This window comes from Phascolarctos cinereus, unplaced genomic scaffold (genome assembly GCF_003287225.1).
Source record: "Phascolarctos cinereus isolate Bilbo 61053 unplaced genomic scaffold, phaCin_HiC Scaffold_5;HRSCAF=322, whole genome shotgun sequence".
NCBI classification, from domain to species: domain Eukaryota; kingdom Metazoa; phylum Chordata; class Mammalia; order Diprotodontia; family Phascolarctidae; genus Phascolarctos; species Phascolarctos cinereus.
In genome coordinates this window covers 270,663,594-270,681,829 of record NW_027555958.1, presented here as the reverse complement: position 1 = coordinate 270,681,829, position 18,236 = coordinate 270,663,594, and the positions used below count along the sequence as shown (strand labels likewise).

At 42.7% G+C, this 18,236-nt stretch overlaps 1 protein-coding gene across 6 annotated transcripts in view; it reads right to left on the bottom strand.

Annotated features, from left to right (window-relative positions):
• BAIAP2 (BAR/IMD domain containing adaptor protein 2) overlaps nucleotides 1-18,236 on the bottom strand; it is a 165,777-nt gene that overhangs the window by 57,325 nt on the left and 90,216 nt on the right. For all 6 annotated transcript variants that reach the window (XM_021000787.2, XM_021000790.2, XM_021000793.2 and 3 more), the window contains 3 exons: nucleotides 14,284-14,345; nucleotides 13,409-13,480; nucleotides 12,103-12,240 (listed from right to left, as the gene is read on the bottom strand). In XM_021000787.2, coding sequence (XP_020856446.1) covers nucleotides 12,103-12,240; nucleotides 13,409-13,480; nucleotides 14,284-14,345 — 272 coding nt within the window. The remainder of the gene's footprint in view (nucleotides 1-12,102; nucleotides 12,241-13,408; nucleotides 13,481-14,283; nucleotides 14,346-18,236) is intronic.

Genomic DNA, 18,236 nt, shown 5'->3' with positions numbered 1-18,236 from the left:
ACCATGGACCATCAATCTAGTTATTTAACTTCAGTGCCCAAAGTAACTTCTCTAAGATTACAAAATACAGAACAGATGCTGATCTGAATTGATAGAGGGAGTTTCTTCACCAGGAATTTTCTATACTAATAAAAATCACACCTCCAATCAAAAACAAACCCCCCCAAAAAGATGAATATTGGTGTGTTTTGGGTGGTACAAAGTGATAATAATTAGGCAAATGGATGAAAAGTCTTTAACTAACCTTTAGTATTTTTCCTTTTTAACTTTCATATTTTAAAAGGAAAAAAAAACTTTCTGGCCTAGTTAGAACTGAAAAAAAAGGCTTATAAATTACTATTTCCTGACCTATAATTAAAATTAATTCTTCTTATGGGAATATAAAAGCAGAAAGCCTCAATTATGATTAGTACATGAAAACGGCAGGCTATCTGACCTGGTAATAATTGAGAGGAGGCAAAACACGCAGTCAGGGACTCTGATTTTACCTCTATGACTCAAGGAGAAAAAGGAAACCTGATTTCAGTCTAATCGAGTATTGAACCTAGGGTGCCTCATTACTACCTCCATGTTCCTGCCCCTCAAAACAAACACTATAATCAAACTCAAGCAGCATCTTGCTACCTCATAGACAGCACAGTGAAGGGAGCTGAGGGGAGGAGGGAAGAGACAAGAAAGGTGCACACACATACATCGGCAATACCAATGCACTGAGTGTCTATACAAAATCTGGGCACAGAAACACCCCCAGTGAGGAGTCACCCACAGAACCCATCAGGCAGAACTGGTATTTCTGAGTACTCAAAGTATTAGCTGCACCTCCCTTCCCCATCTTGTTCCTCTGGACATTGCATCTTGGAATCATTACTGTCACACTGGGGCCCCCAGAAGCGGCAAAAAATTCTGTGGCACACATTAAGAGAACACAAAAGAGGAAGGGGAGGGGAGGAAAGCACTGACTTTGTGGTGAGGAAATCTATTTAAAACCTAACTCCAACACTTAGGATCATAGTTCTATAGCTGGAAGGGACCCTTAGAGTCCATCTGATCCAATTCCCTCATTGTGGTGGTGGTGTTCAGTCACGTCCGACTCTTCATGACCCCATTTGGGGTTTTCTTGGCAAAGATACTGGAATAGTTTGCCACTGACTTCTCCAGCTCATTTTACAGATGAAGAAACTGAGGAAAACAAGGTTAAGAGACTGGCCTGGGGTCACACAGCTATAGCTGGTAAGTGTCCGAGGCTGGATTTGAACTCAGGAAAATGAGTCTTCCTCACTGCAGGCACAGGACTCCATGCACTATGGCACCACCTAGGTGCCTGTACTGCACCTTCATTGTACACATAAAGAAACTGAGGCCCAGGAAGTCAACCCTGTTGAATTAGGATATAATCACCTCAAACGCTATACAAAGAAACTCATCTCTTTTTACCTTTAGGTAAACGACAGTGTTTTCAGCACTGGACTGAAACATAGCTTTGGAACACAGGTCCAGGGAGAGAACTGTTAAGTGACTTGCCCAAGGTCACACAGGTAGTAAATGTCCAAGGCAGGCTTTGAATCCAGGTCACTATCTTCTCACTGAACCATGGTAGATGAGCCTGTGCTAGTCACTTAATCTCTCTTGAGTTTCAGCTTCCTCATGAATCAAACAGGTATAATAACACTTTTTCTGTCTACTATTCATTCATTCATTCATTCATTCATGCATTCAATAACTCACAGAGTTAATCTAAGGCAAGGACTCAATCAACCATAAAAGTGCTACATTATCAGTAGTGCTAGTGTTGAATCCCATACTTGGTGCTGAAAGGAAGCCAGGTGACCACAATAATCTCATCTAAGAAAACAACCTTAGATTGGGAACACAGAATAAGAAATACTTGATACATAAAGAACAGCATCCCTAAAGCCTCAGTGAAAGATGTCTGCAACCAATGAAACTTGCTAAATATAATCTTGTAAAACATGGGCTTTCTGACACGTGAAGGCACCAACTGGAGGAAATAAAGGTGTGCTCGCACACACACAGAGCTAATCTGTCAAATGCAGGCCTCAAATAGTCTTTTAATCAGATGAGAAGATCTCTGAGGTGCTGAAAGACGGGCAACCAGCACCGCTATTTGCTACAGGCACCAATGGTGTAACGGGTCTGCTGAGCTTCCTTAACCATCCGCAGTATGGCTTGCTTTAATCACTTAACTACATTATCTCCTAAATTCCCTGCTGGCCCACTAACCAATCTAGGAAAGAAAAACTGAAAGGGAGAGCTGGAGAGAACATAAAATAACATCTAAAGGGGAGAAAACCTTTCCAATGCTTTTAACAGCCTGGTTCCTCAACCTGTTCTCACCCTTTATTTGTTGTAGGAAGGGGGAATATATGGAAGAAGGGGGTATGGAGGAAGGAAGGGGAGGGAGGAAGAGGGAGGAGAGGAGGAGGAAGAGGAAGAAGAGGAGGAGGACAAAATTTACATAGCACTTTAAAGTTTACAAAGTACTTTATAAATATTATTTTATTTTCACAACAATTGAAAGGTAGGTACTATTATTTATCCTTATTTTCCATATGAGGAAGCTGATAGCAGTGAAGTGACTTGAGCACCATCACACAGCCCATAAGTGTCTAAGGCCAAATTTGAATTCAGGTCTCCAAGAATCCAGACTGAGCACTCTATCCATGTACCACCTAGCTGCCTCAGAAAGGTAAGCCAGATGATGGGGTTTTATCAGCCCCAGACTTAAAGCTCAATTGGGGGGAAGTGTTCTGAGCACTCTAACCCAGTTTGCCTCAGTTTCCTCATCTGTAAAATGACCTGGAGAAGGAAATGGCAAACCACCCCAGTATCTTTGGCAAGAAAACCCCAAATGGGGTCACAAAGAGTGCAACATGATGGAGAAACAACGGAACAATAACCGTCCTTAGCCCCATATCCCATCAAATAGCTTGGCTCTTTTTTACTTCCTTGGGTTCAGGAACCTTTTAAATAGCAGCAAAAAGACAGCTGCACAGTCTATCTTCCTCCTGTGGTTCTGCTATTTCTCAGCCTGACCACTGACTGAGCTAATGTACTTTAACAACCTTGGAAGGCCTTGGAAGTCTACACTCTGTTAAAGACAATAGGGCACTTCCCTTCCTCCTCCCTTTCCCACTTCCTGAGGCCAGGGAGGGCCAGGACCAGTTCCTGAAATCCCAATCCAGCCCATCTCGGTGGACAAGTGGAGGAATGAATGGAAGGAATAAGCATCTCTTAGGTATAAAGGCTCCGAGTCTGATTTCTGAAGCTGTTTTTCAGGCCACTGCTGAAAACACTGTCATTACAGATAAAAGAAGATGGGTTTCTTTTTGCAGCATCTGGCATGACTATATCCTAGTAAAACAGGGGTGATTAACATTCCATAGAAGCTGAAATCTAAATGTTTAACTGGTTACACTGAAATTCTCAGCCTCTTTAGAGCGAGAGAGACAGAGACAGAGGCAGAAAAGTGATTCAAATGATGCCCATTTCCTTTTAACTACCAGGATCTCTGCCAATGCCTTTATGTCCCAAGACAAAAACCTACATTAAGAAGAAACACAACCTATTCAAGTCATCTTGCCTAGAGGGGTCTTCTTGCCCAGAAAAATAGAAGGGGTGGGGGAAGCAGATGGAGAGGGAGCAAGGCCTGTCAGCAATTTTTTAACTTAAAAAAAAAAAAAGGCTTCAGTAGCCTTTAAGTCTCTCTGGCACCCTGCCTCTCAATAACCACCATGGTTTTCAATCAGTCAATATTTATTAAGCACCTACTGTGTGCCAGGCACTGTGCTAAATACTGGGAATTAAAAAAGGGGCAAAAGACCCTTGTCCTGCCCTCCAGGAGCTTACAATCTAAAGGGGGAGACAGCATGCAAACAAGAAATTACCTATAGGATGAATAGAAAATAACTAACAGAGGGAAAGCACTGAAATTAAGAAGGGTTGGAGAAGTCTTCCTGTAGAAGGCAGGATTTTAGTTGGGACTTAAAGAGAGAAGCCAGGAAGGCCAATAGTCAGAATGGAAGAGGGACAGCATTCCAGGCACGGGGGATGGTCAGAGATGCCCAAACCCTAGAGATGGAATGTCTTATTCATGGAGCAGCCAGGAGGCTAGTATTACTGGATCAAAGACTACGTGTTGGGGAGTAAGCTGTATGAAAACAGGAATGGTAGGAGGGGGCTAAACTATGAAGGGCTTTGAATGTCAAACAGAGCATTTTGTATTTGATCCTGGAGGTGATAGAGAGCCACTGGAGTTTATTGAGTATGGGGGAGGTGACATGGTGGGAATTACACTTTAGGAAAAATCACTTTGGTGGCTGAATGGAGGATGAATTGGAGCAGAGAGAGACTTAAGGCAGGCAGTAAGCCATTGTAATAGTGTGAGGTGTGAGGCGATAAGGGCCTGCACCAGAGTGGTGGTGATGTCAGAGGAGAGAAGGGGGCGTATTGGAGAGATAACAGAAAAGTAAAATCAACAGGCCTTGACAATAGATTGGATGTGGGCAGTGAGAGATAGTAAGGAGGCTTGGATGACTCCTACGTTGTGAGCCTGAAGGACTGGGGGGCTGTATATACAGTGCTAGGCTTAAAAAGCATATAAAACATAAGCATGATAGACTCTGGGTTGGTTAAATGACACACTTCTCAGAGTCAGCCTACCTGACAACACTAAGTCCAAAGTGTGCTTTTCTTTTTTTTTTTCTTTTGGTGAGGCAGTTGGGGTTAAGTGACTTGCCCAGGGTCACACAGCTAGTAAGTGTCATGTATCTGGTCTGAGACTGGCTTTGAACTCAGGTCCTCCTGACTTCAGAGCCAGTGCTCTATCCACTAAGCCACCTAACATTCCTATTTTCCTACTAACTTAAAGGTCTGAAGATTTAGTTCATGGCTGCCAAGTAGGCCTCAAAATTTATGACCTGATCTAACATTCCTTCTTTACTTCCCAAAACAATACCTTTTCGAGTCAGTGGCTGACCCTCTACCTTAGAGACAGCTATGTGGGAAGACAGATCGGACGGGACAAAAAGAGTCACCTCTGGTGACAGCAACTGGAAAAACTGAAAGATCAGTTTCCTTGTTTGTAAAATGCAAAATGGGTTATGCTAAGATCCTCTGAAAGGCCCCCTCCATCTCAACTCAGAAGGGCCTATCTCCAAATAGCGTCAAAAGAGAATTTTGTTGTTGTTCAGTTATGTCCAACTCCTATGATCCATGGACTGTACTGTCCATGGAGTCTTCTTGGCAAAGACACTGAATTGGTTTGCCATTTCTTTCTCTAGTGGATTAAGGCAAATAGGGTTAAGTGACTTGCCCAGGGTCACATAGCTAGAAAGTGTCTGAGGCCATATTTGAACTCAGGTCTTCCTGACTCCAGCCCAGAGCCTATCCACTGAACCACCTAGCTGCCTTAAAAAAGGAGGGTGGGGAGAGGAAGAATAGGAAGGGGGGAAAATAAAGATGAACAGATCAGGGTAATTCCCCCCACAAAGACAAGTACCTACTGAATAGCTATGCACATGTCACTAATGTCACAGTGTATGTCACTGTGCTGGGCAATTTAGTAGAGATTAAAATATTAGAAATGGCTGCTGTTCCAATAATAATTATATTGGGTTTGATTTGAGAGAGTAAATCATAATATATGGCGATATTAATAGCTGCTCACATTTATATTGTTCTTTATGGCTTACAATGAATTTTTCTCACAATAATCTCAAGAAGAAGGTGGAACAAGTACTACTCCCATTTTACAGGTGAAAAAATTGAGGCTTAGACAGGCTAAGATCATGCAGCTAGTAAGTGACAGAGCTGGGGCTCTCCATCCTCCACCTTCCCCCTAGCTCTGATTACCTAGTTTAACAGATATCTCAGCTTTTCTTAAGTTTATTTTTAAAGGAGAGTACAAAGAAGTGACCTTATTAGCCCATGTTGCCTGTGCCGAGTTGTCTTCATGAAGGACAGCCAATTACAGATTTCTGACCAGGCTAAAGAATGGAATAAAGTTCTGAGAAGCTTCAAGGTAAACAGAACAGAAATCTTGCTTCTTGGTACCATGAAATCCTCTACGTAATTTAGGGGCCCGCATCCCACAGCAATGATTCTAACTTCTCCTTTTAACCCAGGAACTGAAATTCAGAGAAACCAACCCACAGGTTTGGCCATGCTTCCCTAAACCTACAAAATTGCCCCAAGGCCCCTTCCAAAAAGATAAGTATTCTCTAAATTCCTAGGGCAAAAAGATAAAGGTTTGAAGATCTAAACCCAAACATTCACTCAGCTGATAAGAGAGCTAACCTATAGCCTCCCCAGTTCTGTCACGCATATATATATCAAAGACTTGGTAACTGAGCTCCCCAACTCTTATCCTCTTCTCTCTGCAGCTAGGTTAAAGTGCACAAGATGAGGAGCCAGGTAGGGAAGTGAAAGCATTTGCTCTTAGCTAAAATGAGAGATATTCTTTGTAAGGGATTTCAGGCAGACAACCTAGAACTAGGCGGTGACCAACTGACTGATGTGTATTATGACTCAGGAGAGTGAGGAGGAGAAAGTGCTCTTAGGCTGTAAATATTTAAGAGAAAAGAAACTGTTCCAGCTCAGCCCACTTCTGACTTTTACCAGATGCCCCATCTACCCAAAACAACCATATGAACCCTTTAGCTAGTGCTTCAAGAGGATTACAGAACTGGGCCGGTCATTCTAAGGAGCTCCTTGGTATAAGGGTCAACTATTAGATCCAGGGTTCTGTGAACTTAAGTGGCTTTTAAAAAATATGTTGATACTTGCTTTTATTTAAATATAATTGGTTTCCTTTGTGCTTCTGTGTATTTTATTTTAATACCATTTAAAGCATTGTTCTGAGAACCGTAGGCCTTACCAGATTGCCAAAGGGGCCCATAATACTAAAAGAGGTTAAGAAGCCCTGTGCTGGACAAAAACGACATAATGACTCCAGTTCCACACACAGTATCACCATGTTCCATTGTGATAAGATAGAATGTCATAGTTGGATAGGACCATCTTGTTCAATACATATAGGAGAATCCTTTCTACAACAAACTTCACAAGTTTTCAACCAGATTTGGCTTGAACACCTCTGAGATAGACCCTTTAACTTCTAATTATTAAGAGTTTTTCTTTGTATTGGGCTAAATCTCTCTGCAACTTTCACCCATTAATCAATCAATAAACATTTATTAAGTGCTTACTATGTGCCAGGTATTGTGCTAAGCATTGGGGATACAAAAGGAGGCAAAAGATACTCCCTGCCCTCAAGGAGGGAGACAACGTGCAAACAAATATATACAAAGCAAGTATATAATCAGGATAAATAGGAAATAATTAAAAGTGGGAAAGCACTGGAATGAAGATGAGTTAGAGGAGCCTTCCTGTAGAAGGTAGGATTTCAGTTGGGATTTAAAGAAAGCCAGGGATGCTGGTAGTAAGAGTGGAGGAGAGAGAACATTCCAGGCATGGAGGACAGTCAGAGTAAATGCCTAGAGCAGAAAGATGGAGGGTCTTGTTTGTGGAAAAGCCAGAAGGCCAGTGCCATTAGAGCAAAGAGAATGTATCAGGGAGTCAGGAGTAAGAAGAATGGAATCATAGGAAGGGGTTGGTTATAAAGGGCTTTGAATATCAAACAGAACATTCTGTATTTGATCTTGGAGGCAACCGGGGGGGGGGGGGGGCGCGCGCCAGCCATTGGGGCAGGCCAAGTCTAATTCTTCTTCCATGCAAGGACCTTTTCAGCTATCTGAAGATGGTGATAAGTCATTCCTTTTCTGGGCTAAACATACCCAGTTCCTTCCACTGATCCTTCTATGATAGTATGATTTTAATACCCTTCATCATTTGGGTTACCCTACCTTAAATGTCCTCTACTTTGTCAATGTCCTTCCTAAAATGTGGCACCCAGAACGGAATATAACACTCTAAAGGGGTTCTGGGGGCAGCTAGGTGGCCCAGTGGATGCAGTATCGGGCCTGAAGTCAAGAAGACTCTTCTTCCTGAGTTTAAATCTGGCCCCGGACACTAGCTGAGTGACCCTGAGCAAGCCACTTAACCCTGTTTGCCTTAGATTCCTTATCTGTCAAATGAGCTGGAGAAGGAAATGGCAAACCAATCTAGCACCTCTGCCAAGAAAATCCCAAAATGGGGTCATGAAGAGCCAGACACCACTGAAATGACTGAACCACAAAGGGTGTTCTGACAGGGGCAGTGGGATTATCACCACCTTCATTCTGCAACTATGCCTCTCCTAATCCTGCCTAAGATTAAATGAGCTTTTCTGGCTGCCAGAGCAACACTATTGTAACTCATGTTGAGGTTGCAGTCCACTATGACACCCAAATCTTTTTCAGGTGATCGAGCCACACCTTCCCCACATTCTTCCCCCACCCCTGCTAAATCTTCTATTGATGAAATTGACTTTTTGGAAACTTGAGTTTGAATCCTAGCTCTGACATATACTCGTTCAGCAAATCACTTAACTTCTTCAGCCTTGGTTCCCTCATCTATAAAACATTTTAGAATATGATGTTTTTATATAAAATATTAAAAATAAAATATTTTATGTAAGATATTTAAAATAGTTTATATGAAATATTATAAAACAAAATATTTATATGAAATATTATAAAATAAAATAGCTTAAATAAAATTTCCCTGGATTTGTCATCAGGCCTAGACCTCAGAACTTGGCTCCACAACATACCTGTGTGACTTTAGGTAAGTAACAATCTCTTCAGGCCTCAGTTTCCTCACCTATAAAATGAGGAGGTTGGACCAGATTTTCTTTAAGGTGCCTTCTACCTTTAAATCTAATGAACCTAACTAACCAGGACCACCACAAAGAAAAAGCTTCTTAAACCTTAAAGTGCTATGTAAACGGCAGTCATCAATAAATAACAACGATGATATTAAGGTTCCTCAAATCAACACACAGCCTCCATGTTTCTTTCCTATACCCTCCCACAGTCCCCCTCACTTGAAGACCCAAAATGTGCATACCTGGTTTAGAACTCGTAACAAGTCTATTGAACACATCAGCATTTCTCAGATACCTCAATATTGACATGTGGACCCCAACAATGCTGCTTTTAAATGGAGTTCTTTTTGAGTCACCTTTTAAAGTCTGCTTTAATAAATGATTCAACTGCCTGAGAAATTCCAACATAATTACAATGCAGTCTTTGACTTAAAGGCAGCATAAGAGCGAGACTTCTCTACTGCAGTTGACATTCTAGCCCACATCCCTCTATGACCTTTAGTTAGTCATAGAATACTGAGCTTGAAGAGATTATAGAGTTCATTTAGCCTAACCCCCTCATTTTACTGGCAAGCAAAGTGGGGCCCAAGAGGGAAAAGAAGGAAAGTGCACCCAGGTCACATAGGGAGCAAGGAACAGTTCTGGGATTCAAACCCAGTCCTCTGACTTTCAAATTCATGGCTCTTTCCATTATACCATGCTTGTCTCTTGTCCTCATCTCTGAACTCAATGAAGCTAAACAAGTCTCCTGATCTAAGTGAAGCCCTAAAGAGTTAGGCTTTTGGAAGGGAAGATATATACATATAGATAGACAGATAGATAGATAGATAGATAGATAGATAGATAGATAGATAGATAGATAGATAGATATGTAAAAATTCTAGGGGTTGGTTTCCATTATAGTAATGGGAGGAGAAGACTGGCCATTGAGAGCCCAAAGCACATGTTTGATGAACTTGCTGATAACAAGCAATGATGGGTGAGAGTTGGGGGGAGGAGGGAAATAGGTCAGAGTTTGTATATTTATTCCATGACTTGTTTCTGTTGGTTTGTTGAGTAAAGAAATAGCTAACATTTATATAGTGCTTACTATATACCAGGCACTGTACTAAGCACTTTTAAGAAGACTATCTCATTTGATCCTCCTGACAATCCTGGGGAAACTGAGACAGCACTTAAGTGACTCACCTAGGGTCACACAGCTAGTAAAAATCTGAGGCAGCATTTGAACTCAGGATGATGGGTCGTCCTGACTCCAGGCCCCAAACTCTATCCACTATGCCAGCTACCTACCTAAAGGAAAGTCTTCTTATTGGCTACTGAGCCAGAAATGTATGTGTATAAAAAAGGTATTAGCCAGACTAAAGCAAGCTCCTTCCTCCTCTCTGTCTTAAGAGCTGCAAAGATGAGATCTGAGCTCCAGAAGGCTGGTGCCATTCCTTTCCTGGGCCTTGTAGTAAGCAAGCCTGTGTCTGGGATGAGGTAGTTTCTGTTTGTATCTTATTTCTTTCAGTATAGAACCTTGTAAGATAACAAAAGATTGGAAGAGCCACCAACCAACCTTAAGAAGCAACCTCCTTCACCCGGCCCAGTAGTGAATGTACCGGATGGCTAAGACACAGGGTTCAGTGGTGGAAATATATCCACTTTTAAGATGAGCCCACTGTGCCCAAGGACCAAGGTGGTAGAGTGGAGAGCATGCCCTGGTTAAGAAGAATGTTTATGTACTTAGGATCTTACTACTTCTTCTATATCCCTTTCTAAAAGCTAGTTAACATTAACTTATTGCTTAATGATGTTATTGAGGAGATATCGACTAGATGAATGATATTGGGATAGTAATTGCTGGAGACTGATGTTGTGTGGAACATATCAGAATGGGCACTTGAGTTGATAGCATTAAAAGAACCCCATTACTCCTCAAGGGTACCCCAATGACCCTGAGAGAGGAGATTGAGCAGCATCCTGGCTCTGGAGACCTAATCCACCAGTAGGAGTGTGGGTTGGGAGGGTTGAGTCCTGAATCTTGCTACCTTAGCATCCTCATCTCCACTAACACCCAAAGATAACGTTATGCCTCGTCCTCTCCATCAGAACTCTTTGACATAAATCTCGGGCAACCTGTACTCTTTATGACAAATCTAACCATGATCTAGGAATAGGGCTTGTCTTTTGGGATACATGCCAAATCCTCTCTTTCTCAGCATGCAGGGAAGAGGAATATAGGACTTTTGTGTGTGTGTGTGTGTGTGTGTGTGTGTGTGTGTGTGTGTGAAGAGTGATAGTACACAGGTTCCCTAGGTGACAGGAGAGGGGTGAGGGAAGCATTTATGTGCTGGTGCCACAGTTCCCTTCATTAGGCCTCATGCACAGGAGCAGCAAGAGTACAATAAGTAGGTCTGTGAAATACTTGTCACAGCCTGCTAGCCTCCTCACCATCAGTGTAGAAAGTAGGCCTTCACTAGGGGAGGCAAATGACTTTCAGGAGATTCACAGGAGCCTTGCAGGAGAGCACTCATTAACTTACCAAAAGCACACCCATCCCCACCCCTCAAGTTTGGGAGGGAAGGGAGGTTTCCCTTGAGGATACTGACTTGTACTTTCAGATGTATCAAGTGAGCACACTCATCTAGGGCTTGATGTCTGGGGCTTCAGGAAAGGAGGAATGCCAAAAGGTATCCCTCTAATATCCCTCGGTACCATCTGCATCATACTGCAGGAGCTGCCAATGCTGCTCTTGTCCACGGCACTGCAGTTTGCCTGCCTAGGGGCTCAAAGGCCGCAGTTCCGTGGGTGTGCAATCAAAACCTGATTATAAAAACAGTCTGTGGTCTCTCTTGCGGTTCTGAATCCAAAATGCACAGGGTAGGAAGATTTCATTTGGCTTTTCAGCTCCAGTGAATAGAAAGTATAACCACAAAGCCACTTAGGAGGTGGGGAGGGGTGTCATCAAACAAGGGGGGCTGGGGGGGAGGTTGTCAAACCAGAGGAAGGGAGGTGGTCATTAAACACAGTCGATTCAGTCCTGGAAGACCAGCTCCTTCAATGACAACAGAAAATCAACTTAATTGAGCATCTGAACTCACAAAAGCAGTCAACTTCCCTCTTGCCTGTGTTCAAAAAAAGAAGAAACATAATCTAATCATTCTTTTCCTTCTTTTCACCTGCATACTGAAAAGAGGGAAAAATTCCACCAGCCCAGAAGAACCACTGAGAATCAGGTTATCTGCCAAAAGGATAATCCCTTCAAGCCCCATTGCCACTCCAGAGTTCCCTGGCAAGGTACCTGGGAGGCCAGTGGCAGGCCAGAATCCTACCTGCAGCTCCTTGTCGGAGTACTTCTGAGGGTTTTTACTCCCTTGGCTCTTCTTACGAAGTTTCTTCAGCTCAGCCTGACACTTGTCAAGGGCATCCCCTTTGCTCCTTTGCTCTGTCTGGTATTTCTTCAGTGCAGCCTGAGAATAGATGACAAAAAACAACAATCCCTTTGCAGTCCAGCATTCACTCAGATTTAGCTCCTAAGGAGCACTTCCCAGCCAGCACCCCTCTCTGTGGTCAGCAGCTAATGTAGAGGGCCCTATAGATCATTAGGAAAAATTGTCTGTTCAGCTGTGAGATAAAGGAGATCACAATTTAAATGTGGATTTTAAGAGGATTTCAAGTCTTCTTATCTCCCAAACTCTGCTATTGGATGGGTGGGTGGAGAGGAGGGATACCCTCCTCACCCTGGCTTCTAGGTACCTTATCCTCCCTTTAAGGCGTGGCTTACTTCCTAGAAGAGGTCTTTCCTGATTCTCACAGTTGTTAATGATCCTCTTCCTTGCCAGGTTCTGCCCCCTCCCCCCAAAAAAATTACCTTGCATTTATTTTAGATATGTGTGTTATATTTTCTTATCTTTATGGAAGTTGTTCCTTCCCACTAGAATGTCAAGTTCTTGGGAGAATTCTCTATCCCCAGGCACTGGGGGATATGTGCTAGGCACATAGTAGGTGCTTAATAAAACGCCTGTTGAATTTAATCAGCTATCTCAGATCAGCACCCTACATTGAACACTGCCACAGAGACCTTGGAGATCCTACCTCGTACCAATAAAGGTGACCAATATTTCATATTAAATTCTTTGCAACAAGGATGAATAAAACTAGCACACTAGCAAACTCGTACTAGGAACTGCTTTGAGAGGAGTGGGGGGCAAGGAAAAGAGCATGGAAAAATGAGATGAGACCACAGAAGGGCAAGAAAGCAAACAACTTGTAGGTCTGAAAGAATAGCCAAATAATTCAGTGAGCTTTACTGGAGGGGAAAAAAAAAGGCAGCTAAAGGTGGGAGGGAGGAGGGGGGCACTTGAATCAAAACAAGGTGGAGTCTTGGGTGTTTTGGCTCACAAAACTACAACCAGGATTATACTATAGGTACCTGGTTTCGAACCAACAAGAATTTTAGGAGGGTCAAGGTGGAACCCACCTGTACGGGAAGCACATAGGAAATTGAGAAAGCTTCAGACTGGGGGAAGGATTTAAAAATAAAGAGTGTCAATGGAAACTCAGAAAATACACCTGGTTATCTGACAAGTGAAAGAAGAGAGAGGAGAAAAAAAAAAGAGGCGAAGATAGTTTACTTACACTTAGGTACCTGGAATCTAATTCCACTTTCTGCTCCAACTGTGTGAGTAGTTCATTGTGAAAAGACTTCAGCTAAATACAAGAAAGAAAACATATTGCAGCATTCCCTTAGGAGTCAGGTCTAAGCAAATATTGCCTAATGATGAGAAAACTCACCTGCCTGCTCATTTACTGGGGACAAAACCCAGAATAAAAAGAACAGACAGATCACAGAGCCAACCAGGACACGGGCCTTTTCTCAAAAGGCCAAATAATTTTCTTTAAGATAGCCAATCTAGTTTTGAAAGATGAGCTTATTCCTGTCTAGATAGATAAGGAAAGATCAGCTGATGAACTTAGGGAGACAGATGGAGACCCATATGGAGCCAAGGAGACTGCCTGGAAAACATGCAAGTGAGCAGGAGACAAGGCAACGGTTGACAGTTTCAGCATTTATCAACCAAGTTTAAATGGCTTGATTTCACATGGATAAAAATGGAGACAGTCTTCTCCCCCCATTACAGTGCCAGCGGCTCCACTGAGACACTGATTAACTGTGAGAAATACCTCCAATGTATAAAATGTGGGAGAAGTGACACCCCCTTTACTCCAGACAATGGCATTTCTCACCAGGCCTTTCTCTCTACCCCACATGTTATTTTCTTTGGGTTCCACTGTCTGCTAAATTAGCTTTCTCTTTCTAACCAAGAGGCCCAGCCATATTTCTACAGCTTGCTGACAGCAGCTCCATGGTTGGGCTACCTTACAAAGTGTATCCATGGCCCAATAAACTGCTAGGTCGTCTTCTGAGCCCCAGCTTGCCTGTGTCCCCACAGGCATCTGACCCACCCATCCTTTCTCAGGGAGAGTCCAGCCCGTGGAAGCTTGATACTCACCATCTCTTCTAACTGATTCTGAATCTGCCTGTGAACTTCTGCCATCTGGAAGAGTACATCCCCTGCAAAGATAAGATCACAGCAGGGAAAGAAAAGGGGGGGGGGAGGCAGAGAAGGGACATAAAGGGAAGTTATGTTAAATGCTCCGAGTTCTCTATATATATCACCCACATCCATACATCTGGGATAGCTGAGGCATTGATTCTAGTGGGATAAAAGGGCTGATACCACAGAGTTGGCACTTTGTGGTTGACGGTTCCAGGAACTGACTCAGTGGCATTTGGGGATTCATGGAGCATGGTATAATTCAAATGAAAAACTTGTTTAAGCTATGTGATGGGCCTGCAGAGTCCTAGCTGCCTGGGGACAGAAGAATGTATTTCAATGCCTTCCTGAGGCCTCTTCTGAACATGCAAATACCAGAAAAGAAATAACAAGGAGCAACATCACCACCAAAACCAGAATGTATCGTATGTATGTATGTATGTATGTATGTATGTACGTATGTATGTAAGATGAAGTGGTGGTATGGAAAGTCCCCGAAAGGCAGGGATTTATCGATGCCTCTCTAATGGTGAAAAGAATTTCGTTCAAAATTTTAAAATAACGAATCTGACAGATGAAGGGTATGGGTATATTTAATATAAAATGCACCAAAATGTATGTATGCACTTTCCACAATTAAACACCCAAAACCACCTCCAAAAGTTAAGCTCTAACAGGCTAATGATCACTTTTGGTTGCCTAGGCTAACAACAGAATACCTACTGAGGCAAGCCTCGTCAGGGAAAGACTCCAAAGGCTTACTTAGTTCAAAGGCTCCAGAATCAGACCATTTCATTATTCTAGTCTGCTGTTTAGGGATGAGTGAACAAAAGGAGAAATGGAGAGCCTGGTTCCTAGGTTTCAGGGTGGGAGAGAAGGAGTGACTATTTCTAGTTCCAGTTGATTTTCTGATGTCCCTTTGAGTTTCATTTCTTAAATGAAATATAAATTAGAGGTCCTGTAGGATGACCCAAGGTCCCTCCATGCATAAGTTGAATGTTTTAGTTTCCAATCAGGAAAACACAAGCACAGGTCTATCTGCAGAGGTGTTTGCCTGCAGAGGATTAATAACTGTATCTTGCCATGCTACGGGAGGTCTGCAGCAGTCTGTATACGGCAGGCAGGCAGCAAAATCCTCCTGGGGGTTTCTGGTGCTCAGAGGAACTGAGTCAAGAGCAGGAAGGCCCCTTGGGAAAAACGGAATGCTTTCTACTTTTTTCTCTCTTTAATGCACTTCTCCAGTACAGAAACACTTCAGAGATTCTGACAGTTTCTTGGCCCATTTGCAAAAGACAGATTAAGAAATTCGAATTGTAGCTGAGCAAAAACTAACTACTGCTACAGGTCATTTCAATCCTGGATATTAACAATAGGGATTCCATTTAACACTTGTCTTGGCTATTTATATTTTTCACTGGCTTTGCAATTGCCTGGATTAATTTATCCCTAGGAAGGCAGCTCTGGAAGGCAGACTGATGGTGAAGTTCTGGGTCTCAGCCATTATAGGAGGGATAGGGTGCAGCCATGTGGCTTAGTGAAAAGAGCCCTGATTTGGAAGCAGAGCACCTGGGTATACTACTTACTAACTGTGACTCTGAATTAGTAAGTCCCTTCCCCTCACTTAGCCTCAGTTTTCTCATCTGCAAAACAGGGTGAGGGTAGACTCGATAATTTTAAAGTCCCTTATAGCTCTAAAATCCCGTCCTTCCCCTTTAAACTCTCCCCCCACTCAAAAAAAATATCACAACACAGAATGGCTAGAAGGAACCTATACACATACCCAATGAACCTGGGTGGGATGAAGAGGTGGGGATTTTCCCTCAAAGCCAGCTGCTCCCTCCCCTGCAAACTCCCGGATTTCCTATGTAGTCAGTTCCAAGTGCCCCCATTCCATTATTTCTCCAAAACCTGATTAACAGCTTCCCAGTTGTACTCTAGGCTGAGGCCAGCAAACAGTTTCAAACACTGCTCTGTTAATGGCCTAAAGTATGGGACCTAAAGAAGAAGCCAAGTAATGGAGAGATTTGCTTCCACAAAGCCTCTAAGCAAAACCCCAGGAGAGGAAACAAAAGGGCCAGGAGTTAGGAGCACAGACTGCTCACTCAAACCAGTTACACCAGGGATCAGAATACCAGAGGTTACCAAAAATCACTGTCTGCTTATGTGCTCCAGATAACAGAAAACAAGAGATCTCCTCAGGGAATTTTTGGAATCTTCTGAAATATTCAGGCCTTATTTTCCTAATTCTACTAAAAGCTCTGCAAGCTGTGGCTAGCCACAACTCAACAGTAAATAATTAAGTTCACTCATTACTTAACTACAGGTTGAGGCCAAGTAATTTGTCCTCTTTGGGACTCGGTTTCCTCCTCTGTAAAAATGAAGTGTTGAATGAGAAGGTGTTAAAGATCTCTCAAAGCCCTGGCATTTTTTATTTTGGTCATTTTCTTAAACTCTGAAGAGAAAGGTGATCTTGAACATGCAACATGGTTGCTGTTCAGTTGTGTCCAGCTCTTTATGACCCCATTTCTTGGCAAAGATATTAAAGTGGTTTGTCATTTCCTTCTCCAGCTCAATTTACAGATGAGGAAACTGAGGCAAACAGGATTAAATGACTTGTCCAGCATCACATACCTAGTAAGAGGTCAGATTTGAACTCAGGAAGATAAGTATTCCTGACTCCAGGTCCAGAGCTCCATCCACTGCACCACCTAGCTGCCCCTATGATAGAGGTTTATGTGTACATATACTATACATGTTTATGTGTACATAACACATATATGTTGTTGTTCACTTGTGTCCGATTGTTCATGACCCCATGGACCACAGCACATCCATATGTGGGGTTTTCTTGGCAAAAATACTGGAGTAGTTTGCCATGTCTTACTCCACTGGATTAAGACAAACAGAGGTTAAGTGACTTGCCCAGGGTCACTCAGCTAGCAAGTTTCTGAGGCCATACTTGAACTCAATTCTTCCTGACTCCAGACCCAGAGTTTTATCCACCGAGCCACCTAGCTGCCTCCTAGGTCCTCTTGGACCTAGCTACAATACAGACAGTTCTGGCTTTATGTAAATTCACATTATGCAAATTCAACTTTATGTAAAGAATTCTGAAAGAAATTTGCATTCCAAAAAAAACCTATGTTCTCTTTACTGTAAGAGTATTGTGCATATTTGCTCCAGCTCTTGTGCTCTGTCTCTCTCTCTCTCCCTCCCCTGCCCTTCCCCCCTGCCCCTAGGCTCCATACTCAGCAGCCTCCTACTCACCCACCCCCAACTGCCCACAGTACCTCTGATTTTGAATTTCTCTTCCCAGTCCTATGATTGCTATTAATACATATATATGCCAGAGAGTATTTAGGTCTTTATTCAAGGATTGGTAATAATAGTACCAACATTTCTATAGCACTCTGCTAAGTGCTTTACACAGTTTATTTCATTTGATCCTTATAACAATCCTATGAGGTAGGTGCTATTATTATCTTCCCATTTTACAGATGAGGAAACTGAGGTAAGAAAGAGGTTAAATGATTTACCTAAGGTCTTGTGGCTGATAAGTATTTGAAGTAGAACTCAACCCAGGTCTTCCTGACTGCATGTCCAATACTTTATCTTCCATGCTATCTAGACGACCCTTTGGCTGAATCCTAAACTTCAATCAAAGGGCTGTACTTGAGGACCTACAGCACCATATGTGGCCTTGAGGTTGCAGGTTCCCCGCCCCTAGCTTCATGGAAACACACCAAATCTGATAGGTGAAAGCCATTTCATTTTTTTCCTTTTTTTTTTTTAATTTGTTTTTGCTAGGCAATGGGGTTAAGTGACTTGCCCAAGGTCACACAGCTAGTAAGTATCAAGTGTCTGGTCTGAGACTGGATTTGAACTCAGGCCTTCCTGACTCCAGGGCT